Genomic DNA, 10,402 nt, shown 5'->3' with positions numbered 1-10,402 from the left:
ATTACACAATTCACAAAGTTAAAATTTTCAGTGTGAAAAATAATAAAATAATTAACACCTTTTTTTTCCCTAGCTTTCAATCTAAGTCCAACATGTTCCTTACATGTTAATTCGTTTGACTTTTCAAAAACGCATAGAACACATAATTTTTACAACCGAGTGATTAATCGACTGCATTTGAAATAAGTAGACAACACTTTAAAAGTTGAAAGGTTGAAACTTGTCTAATTAATGTATTAAGCCCTTAAAAAACTCATGTTAATTAGTAATAAAAGTTGGTTGTTTAAAAAAAGATTTATAAGTTGTGACTTTCTGAATCATTCTGATAAAAGCATGCTTAACACCATACATATCTCACTCACTCTCTCTCTCTCTCTCTCTCTCTCTACTCATTGAATTAATCATCCAAATCCAACTCTAACATCCAAGTAAGCTTCTTCTTTCTTTCTTTAGTATATTTAGAGTTAGCTAAGCTAAGTTTGATTAATGAGATAATACCCAAAGTATTATATGTATGTAGTTGTTGATTGATGAATTAAGAATTGGTTATGATGTTAATTAATTTTGATTGAAGGTGAGAGAATGGAAGAAAGGAGTGAAATGAAAATGAAAGAAAGAATATGGGAGGAAAATAAGAAAATATGGAGAGTTGGATTTCCAGCAATGTTAGCTAGAGTTACACAATTTGGAATGCTAGTAGTAACACAAGCTTTTATTGGAAATCTCGGTGAAGATCAACTTGCTGGTTATGCTCTTATTCAAATCATCTCTGTTCGTTTCGCTAACGGTATTTTGGTAAGAAATAACAATAACAATTTTTGTTTGTTATGTTTGAGGTTATATGTTATATTCCTAATTCCATCAAAATTTAGTCTTTATTGATAGATAATCTATATAAATTGTACTTTAAATCCTTACCGAGTTCTCCTTTATCTGCTGGGAGTGCATTTAACATCCAGTATATGAAGATGGAGGAGTAGGCAACTATGTTGCATGGATATTGATGTGTTACCTTTATGTGTCTGTTTGAAGGCTATTTTACAAAGGCTGTGTTTTGGAAATAAAGTTTCCGGTGTTCATATCCGTACAAGATAGGTGGGAAGGCAAAGGCGGATCTAGCCTAGAGCACCTCCTCCACCGCAGAGTGGCAGCGGTTTTGGCCCCTGACAATTCCTCCTAGTTTTTTGGTTTAAGCCATTATGTTTTAATGTATGAATTCAAATTTCATAAAACTCTTTTTTTTCTATATAAACTTTTTATTTATTTAAATTTTGTTTTCTAAATAACTATATTATTATTATTAATTATTTTTTCTATGCACTTTTTTATCTTCTCACTGTTTTAACAAATTTGTTTTTCAAAATCAATTAAAAAAAATTAGCCTTGGAATTATAAAACATTAAAGATGTCTCTAATATCGGACGCAAGGCTAAAGTCAGCCCTCCAGATATAGATTCCTGACCCGCCACTATAGGCAGGAACAGAGCCACCCATATAAGGGGAGATTTCCAACGGCCGATGGTGCACCTGTGTCCCTTTGCCCTTGTCTCCACCTTTGGGTCTAGGTAAGAGTCTCGTCTCATAGGTTATGTTATTCGAGTCCAAAACTGCTCCATATATTCTCTTGTTTGATTCCAGAATTGCTCCCATGATTGAAAACTACCAAAATTTTACCATATATATACGTCAAGACTATGTCTGCCCTTTCCAGAACAAGTAAGAGGCAAATTTGGACCTTATCCCTTTCGAGGATTAATTGATTGATTTATCTTTTCCTAATAAATATGTAGGTCGGTATGTCAAGCGCGACAGAAACATTATGCGGGCAAGCATTTGGAGCAAAACAGCAACATATGATGGGAATGTATCTACAAAAATCATGGATTATTAATTTTATAACAGCAACACTTCTACTTCCTGTCTTCATATTTTCATCAAAAATATTTCAAGCATTAGGACAAGAAACACAAGTATCAGAAATTGCAGGATATATATCGTATTGGTTCATTCCAGTTCTATACTCATTCTGTTTCACATTCTCAGTGCAAAAATTCCTACAAACACAGATGAAGAACTTGGTCGTAGGATGGTTGTCTGCTGCTTCTTTCGTTGTACATGTGTTTTTGTCATGGATTTTAGTGAGTGTACTAGGTTGGGGTATTCCTGGAGCAATGACTTCTATGATTATATCCAATTGGTTCATCCTTGTCGGAATGTTAGTTTATGTTTTTGGTGGATGGTGTCCTCTTTCTTGGACTGGTTTCTCTTCTGCTGCTTTTTCTGATCTTTTTCCTATTCTCAAGCTATCTATCTCCTCCGGTGTTATGCTTTGGTAAGTATTTCCGTCATGGATAATATATAAAAGCTATTCTTTTTTGCTTATCTATCAATTTGAATTTTTAGATTAAATGGTTTCTTGAAATGATATGAAATGGTCTTCTAGACCAGCTAGTCATCGAGATAGTTGACCAATCTGGTTCGAGACCCTTAAAATGATGATGACACTTCAGCATCTTAACAGTCCTGGATCAATTTGGTCTCGAACCACTATAGAATGTGTCATAGTTAAAGGTAAAATTTTGAAAACTCAATGAAATTTTAGCACATGACAGTGTACTTGTATTGTACACGCTTTAAATCAAATATCAGTGTCTTAACCGTCGTGGACCAGTTTGGTTAGGACCACCATAGAATATCTCCTAGTCAAGGGAGAAATTTTGAAAACTCGGTGAAATTTCAACACATAGTAGAGTACTTATATGTACACGTTTTAAATCAAATATGACATTGCCTCACGAGCTTAAACTATTGGATTCAATGGTCAATAGTGAAGTATATGGTCTATTTCAGAGAGCAACTAAATTTGATTTTCTATCAATGAAATTCATATTTAATTTCAATAAAATCATTCAGTTTCAGTCAATTAGTGCACAATATTTCATCGAAATATTATTGTGGCATAGAAGAGACTTGACTATATGCGTAGGACAAAGATATTTTTTAAAATATTTTTCTTTGTTTGTTGTTTAGGATGTTTAATTAGTACCAAATATCTATCACATCATCCATAAAAGTCAGATATGTTTGGTATGAAACTTATAAGTTCATGTATATAGTTAACCGCCTTTTATGTTACATCAACATTTTAGTGAGTTTTTTTACTTATTGACAATAACTACTTTATTGAAATCAAATACGAAATTCAATGATTTTGTTAAAAGAAAATGAAGTTCACTAATCCAAACTTTAGCGATTGTAGATGCATTTTATCCGTGAAATTTTGAACTTGATTTCATAATTTCCATTTTCTTTTCTACACATTGAACATGATTTAATAATTTCCTTTTCTTTCAATTCAATCTGATCCTTTTTGTGTGTTATTGGTTCAAAATAGCTTAGAGTTTTGGTACAATGCTGTATTGGTTGTGTTGGCTGGGTACATGAAAAATGCCACAACTCTAGTTTCTGCCATGTCCATATGGTAAGACAACACTCCTATTAATTAATTCTCATTTTCACCTTCATTACACAAACATTATCTGTAACAAAAAAATTCATTGCAGCCTCAACGTTACAGCATGGGAATTCATGTTCTGTTTTGCATTCCTTGTTGCTTCTAGGTACTTTTCTTAATCTTAATTAATCAGCTATTTTCAATGAAGCTATAATCAATTTTATTATTATTATTGATTATTGTTTTCGTGTAGTGTTCGAGTATCGAATGAACTAGGACGAGGAGACGCTAAGGCCGCAAAATTTGCAATTAAAGTGATAATTAGCATCTCAATAAGTGTGGGAATAGTGTTTTTCATATTATGTTTAGCATTAGATAAGCAAATTGCTAGAATATTCACAAATGTAGAAACAGTGATTCAAGCTGTCTCAAAACTCTCAGTCCTACTTGCTTTTTCAGTTCTACTCAATAGCTTTCAGACAGTCCTTACAGGTACATATAAATTACTTACTAGTACTATGTTTTTCTTAGTTAAAAAAAACAGTAGTTACTAAGATTTGTTTGAATTATAATGTAATGTAATAAATAGGTGTGGCTGTTGGTGCTGGTAGACAGAGTATGGTTGCATACATTAACATCACTAGCTATTATATAGTTGGAGTTCCTCTTGGTGTTGTTCTTGGATATGTTGCTAATCTACAAATTCAGGTATGTAATTTCCAAAACCATGCTTCTTTTTTAAGTGTATTAATTGAGCTATTGGAATTAAAATTACTAATGAATTTGTAAGATTGATTAGTACTATAGTTTTGAAAACTATACTAAACCAGCCGGTTTAACTAGAACTGATAAGTGAGCTAATTAGTAATTTCTTGTAATAAGATAGAAAGGAGTTAAAGGAGTGGTCAAGAATCGGTGATTTAGAATTTGAGAAGGTAAAGTACGAGGAAATATAGAATTTTACAGTTTTGTGATGAGATACCTTAGTTGCACATTTATCTTTTTCTATTTATAAGATGTTGGAGGCATCTTAGGAAGATGTCGGTTTCTATGCCCTAGCTGATGTTACAGAGACGTGTAAAACATGGAAGGTAATATATCGACCATTCAGATTTGGTATGTACCAACTCTAAGCGTGCATCTCGAGATGACAACCTTTTGGGGTTAGTGTGCCTTTCCAACTAGTCCACGTGTTTGAGGCGATTGTCTTCCATAATTGCCTTTGATCTAGACTATTAAGAAACTATTTGAATTAAAAGTTTAAATTGATAGTTAAGGTTCAAGAATAACTTTTATATTTATCTCTGATGTATGCTTATGTTTTTGGATTTGAAGTGTGTACAACACATGCGTATCTTACTATGTGTTGAAAAAATTAATGAACCAATAGAGTGGTAGGATTCAAATTCTCGATCATTTGGTCTAAAAAGACTCTCATACCATGTCAAAAAATCATTGGAACTAAAAGTTTAAACTATTAGTAAGGTCCAAAATAACTTTTATATTAATTCCACATAGTCATTGGTCCACTTGGCTATTGCAATTTTATTAGTTTGTTAGTATCATTTTCTAATAAACAATATTTGATAAATTTTGCAATACTCTCAAAATCATATATTTAACTAATCAATTGATGCTATTTGTACCTATTTATTTTTTTAACGCTAATACTCTCTCATAAATTTATGTATCCCATTTGGATTGATTGAGTATATTACTTTAAAAATATGTTTCACAATGCTATTCTTGGATAAGTAATGTAATATTTTGAGTGATATTGCAGGGAATATGGATAGGAATGATAGTTGGAGTAGTAATGCAAGTCAGTATTCTTGGCTACATTACTTCTACAACGGATTGGGATCAACAGGTCAACCAACTTTCTTTATTTCTTTACTTTTTTTGATGAAAAATTATTTCTTTATTAATGCATATCTTTTTATAATATAACATATGGTAAGATTTATATATATATTTTTTTTATTTTGATATAGGTTAAGAGAGCATCCGACCGTCTTGGTCGCTTCATGATAACTTCTAATGATGAAAATTCTCAACGAGAAAGGTTGTTGATTAGCTGATTATCACCATTACTGCTTGCTTTTTTTGCCAATGAACCGTCAATTATTTGGGGGAAAAAAGAAAACATTAGTCATCAGCTACAGATTTATTGGGGGCTTCACCATCCACTGATCGTTGTCAGAAAACGCAAAAACTTCTATAGAAATTATGTATGAGTTTTTAATTTTTTTTTTATATAAAAATATCAAAGCACCATAAATCATAAGAGAAAGTGAGTTTTGGATCCATCACTGTTAGTAATTTTTGAAGATTAAATCAAATCCATCATCCTCATGTAATTTAATCAAGGGAAAAGTAGGAAAAAAATGTTTGTGGTTTGCCCAATTTACAAATAGAGACATGTGGTTTTAAAGTTTATAAATAAAGGTCTAACAAAGTATCACAATTACACAGTTAAGTTTTGATTACAATCAAAGACATTTTTATCTTAAAAAAAATTATTCTTACATATCAACAAAAGACAACTGTAGACACCGAGCCAACGGCGTGGGGAGAGCGTCCAGCGGCGTTGGGCGAGCGCCCAGCCACGTCAAGCGCACGCCCGACGGCAGTTGGGCGCACGCCCAACAGCCCGGGCCGCGCGCCCAACGTGCGCTGGGCGTCCGCCCAGCGCCTGTTGGGCGTCGCCCAACTTTGGGATCCGTGCCTATAAAAGGCACGGATCCCCATGCATTTGTGAGAGGGGGAATTTTTCTAGAGCTTCTCACTCTAAAACATTTTTTAGAGAGAGAAAGTGAATTTTTTTGGGGAAAAACATTTTTTCCTAAAAAATTGAAAATTCCTAAAAGTTGAATATTTTACCAAAACACGAAAAAACACCAAAAATCATAACTCGTGGAATCAACCGACATCGAGCCGTCAATACCAATCTTGAGGTATTATCCGAGGACTAGACTCGTTCTATTTATTTCGTCTATTTATTTTATTTTTAGTTTCATTTATTTATTTAGTTATTTATTTATCATATTTATTTATTTTTTCGTATTTATTTAATTCCCGTCTCGTATTAAGTAAACGTTTTTGTTTTAAATAAAAAACCTCGTTTTAAAGTTCCAACACGAACCGTGACCCGATTAATGGGGAGTTCGGGATTTGATAACTTGCTGGATCCGATTAGATGATCTCCACCGTAGTTACCTGCAAAACAGAACCGGAGACAGGATCTCCGGGAAAACTCTCCGATGATCAAGTCAGTTTTTGTAGGAGGGTTGGTAAATTGATAATAGTATTGCTGGAAAAATATGAACATACCTCCCCCTCTGGCCTCATGTCTTTTTATAAGTGTTCTGAAGTAACCGCCGAGGGCGGTTACTCCTTCTAGGCCACGTCCCTTACGTGGCAACAAACGTGTTTGAATGGGAGTTTTAATGCTCCGTTTAGGATGTCGGGGTGGTTATTCGCTTTACCCGCTTCCTTTATTCGGAGCCCGTTTGATCTTGGACCATGGGTCTAAGTGTAGATTGGGCCCGTGTTTATGATTCGGCCCGTTTTGGCTTCGCGGATCATCACATGCCTCCCCTTTAGTTTGACAAGAGCCCTTTAGGGTCTTTTCACATATTATAGGGGACTCTTCGTCTTTGTCTGGATATTCGAAAGTTGTTCTTTCAAAATTCGAAAGTTGTTCTTTCCTTCTCCTGTCATTTCTTCTCCGGCGTCAACCCCTTAGTGTTCGTTCTTCTCTGTATTCTTTCCCACATGTAAGTTTTCCTTTCCGTTACTTGTAATTCGTTCGGCTCTTTACTTCTGTTCATTTTTCTTCATCAATATGTCGAACCTTGACCTCGATTTCGCACCGTTCGACGAAAATTACGTCCGCGAGGTGTCTCATGAGGTCGATGAGATGGTTGATAAAGCTTCAACCAGCTCTCCTGGGTTTGATTCCCATCCCGCCGACTTCCTCCACCTAGCGAATACAACCGATGAGGGTCTAGGTTTTGACCCTAAGAAGTTGATTCCGCCACCTGTCCCAACCCCCCGTTTATTACCGAAGAAGGACCGGTCAGGAAGCCTAGTTTGTCGCGAGATAATTGATGATTTGCGGGAGCAGTATCCTTGGCTTCAAGGTCTCGAGACCATCATTCCCGGGGAGGATAGAGGACCGGGCGACTACCCAAAGGGGTATTTCACCATTTTCGTCGCCCAGATTATCTGCGGTTTCACGTATCCGCTGGCGGATGAGATTGCTTCCGTCCTGGGCGGTTACGGAATCGCACCCGGTCAATTGCATCCCAATGGATGGGCCGACTTAACTCTGGATAAATTTCTGGCGGATTGTTTGGAGGTTCCCTTCTCGCTCAAAATTTTCTCCAAGCTTCATCATTTCAAGAGTTCGGCGGGGTATTTCACTTTCATCCGTCAGAGCGGTTACTATGGTTTCGACGAGAAGCTGAACAAGATCCGCGAGTGGGACCGATCTTACTTCTTTATCAAGTTTAATGAAGGGAATCCAAACTTCCTTCGCTGCTGGGGCCGGCCCAATGTAAAGAGTTTGAACTTCGGTTACCCCAGTGAGGAAGAATCCGCTGTTATAAAGTTCTTGAAGAGTACGCCTCCTTTTGTATGGACGTATGATCAGGCCTTCCACATGCTAAGAAGTCGAGTGGCGATTGCCTACCGCGAGGGAGATCGCGTTGTCTATATCCCTTATCGCGTTTTTGTTCAAGGTACTTTTCTTTTTTTTCATTTCCAAGTTGATGATTTCTTTTAACCCTTTGCAGGGGTGATCCTTTATCTCAACTCGCTGCAGATCGGGAGGCGAAAGCTCTAGCAAGAAGGAAGAAGCGGATGGAGGGAACAACTTCTGTTGCCGGGGCGAATTCTCCTGGGGGTGCGGCTCCTTCTGTTGAGGCGGCTTCCCTTCTAATCGCTTCCGTTTCACAAGGTCCCACTTCTGTTTCTGAGGACCTTCCTTTAACTAGGAAGCGAAAGAATAATGCAGATACGGAGTCTTCTCGTCCCAGGAAGAAAAACACATCTGTATCTCCTACTGTTGGCGGTACACCCATATCTGCTTCATCAAAAGGAAAGAGCAGTACACCAATCCACGAGGTATCTTGATTTATTGTAATGTTTATTGTTCTTTATAAGCTATCTGTTGTTCTTCTGATCTCTTTCCTTATGCGTTCGCAGCCTATTCCCGATATTAGCGGGTGGTGGACTAGGACCTTTGGCATGGCCGTGAGTTTCTCCTGTAAGGACATTGTTTCTTCCATATGCAATGTCCTTGGGCGACTCCCCTCTACTTCCCGCGTGCGAGAACAAGTACCGCTTCCTACTGCTATGGAGGGGATCGAGAAGTGCGCCATAGAGGTATATTGTTGTTTTGGGGGTAGAAGCTTGTCATTCCCTTTCAAGGATTTTGTGTCCATAGTAATCGCATGTTTTTATTCGCCCTTTTTATTCGCGAGCCGTCTTATATGCAGATTATCAATTTTGCGGAGGGCGCTCTCCGAAGGGATGCTGAACGAGCCAAAGAGTTGGAGAACCTTGGTACTGAATTGGCGACTCAGAAGTCGCTTTATGATGATGTCCAAGGGAAGGTAAAGGCTCTTAAAGGCGCTTGTCAGAAGGCTATGAGCGAGAAGGAGGAAGCTCTCAAATCCCTCCAGGCTAAGTCCGACGAGCTGCAAAAGGTCCTTGATGATCTAAATTCATCCAATGAGGCTCTAGAGATGCAAAAGAAGAGGGCTGAGGAGATTCTAGCTGAAGATGGTGCTCGCATCTATTGGTATGGGTAGCGAATTCATGCCGCTTATGAGCATGGACATCCAGATCGAATACTTAACCGGCCCAAGGTTCCCATCCCTAAAAAGGATTTAACTGAGAAGTGGGACAAGCTGGAAGCCGAGGATGCTGATATGGATGAGGTACTCCTCTTAGATTGGCAGAGTTTTCAGGCCTCTCCAATTAGCTGCGAGATCCCTAATCAGAACGCGGAAGAAGAGGTACCACAAGGCGTTTCTCAGTCTGAGCAAGAGGTACCTCTCTCTGAAGCGGTTACTGATTCGAGGGTTGAGGATTCGCTTGAAGCAAATCCGCCCACTGGAGGAGATGAGGGAGCCGCTGAGGGCGAGGAGGGCAATAGGGGTGAAGGAGAGGAAGCCGTAGCGTAGTTTGATTTATATTTTGAACTGTTGTATGTAACAAACTGCCCGCATATATTAATTTTCTTTTACTTGCCACTTTACCTACATGTGCGATTGTCGTTTTATTCCTTGTTGCCCCTTATTTTCATATGTTACCCTTGTCTTTTGCCGACTTCATCCTTGTAATTCTTTGTAGTTAGTTTCGTTTTCGCTAGGGTGGCCAGACCCTTTTTGCAATTTTTTGAGTACTCGTTTATTCGCTTAATTTTATGCCTTATCTTATGATTTTTCTTTCGAAAATAATCATAAGGTTAATCATAAGGTTTTGCGAGTGATGCGTAATCATGCATCCGCCTTTCTTTAATAGGCAACACATTTATGTGTTTTTAAGATTAACCATAAGGTTTTGCGAGTGATGCGTAATCGTGCATCCGCCTTTCTTTAATAGGCAACACATTTATGTGTTTTTTGTGATCATGTTGAAAAGGATCCGCATTTGGACGTAGTATATTGAATAAATGTAATAATTGAATACCTTTATTGATAAAGAAAAAAGGCTTCTTATTACATGGGTACATAAACTGCGTGGGATCAAAGCCTCATTAAAACCTTTTATCAGAAAACCCATTGGGAAAAACTCATAAAAGGAAAAAGAGTACTCGTCATTTCCTTGAACTACTCGGCCTGTTTATATAGGCGTAGATTCTCTAGATTCCAGGTGCGCGGGAGATTTTTGCCGCTCATTTCTTCTATTTCAAAAGTTGATGATCCAGTTGACGCC

General features: G+C 37.3%; 1 protein-coding gene across 1 annotated transcript; it reads left to right on the top strand.

The window, feature by feature from the left end:
- Positions 1-298: 298 nt before the first annotated feature.
- On the top strand, positions 299-5,761 carry LOC136205330 (protein DETOXIFICATION 25-like). The gene is made up of 9 exons (XM_065995875.1): positions 299-428; positions 575-795; positions 1,791-2,332; positions 3,395-3,481; positions 3,564-3,620; positions 3,708-3,946; positions 4,044-4,162; positions 5,238-5,324; positions 5,449-5,761. Exons 2-9 carry the CDS (start codon positions 583-585, stop codon positions 5,533-5,535), a joined length of 1,431 nt encoding a protein of 476 aa, XP_065851947.1. The 5' UTR covers positions 299-428; positions 575-582; the 3' UTR covers positions 5,536-5,761.
- The last annotated feature ends 4,641 nt before the right edge of the window (positions 5,762-10,402 follow it).

Source organism: Euphorbia lathyris, chromosome 9 (assembly GCF_963576675.1).
Source record: "Euphorbia lathyris chromosome 9, ddEupLath1.1, whole genome shotgun sequence".
Lineage (NCBI taxonomy): Eukaryota > Viridiplantae > Streptophyta > Magnoliopsida > Malpighiales > Euphorbiaceae > Euphorbia > Euphorbia lathyris.
The sequence above is the reverse complement of the archived record's forward strand: the minus strand, read 5'-3'. Positions and strand labels throughout refer to the sequence as shown.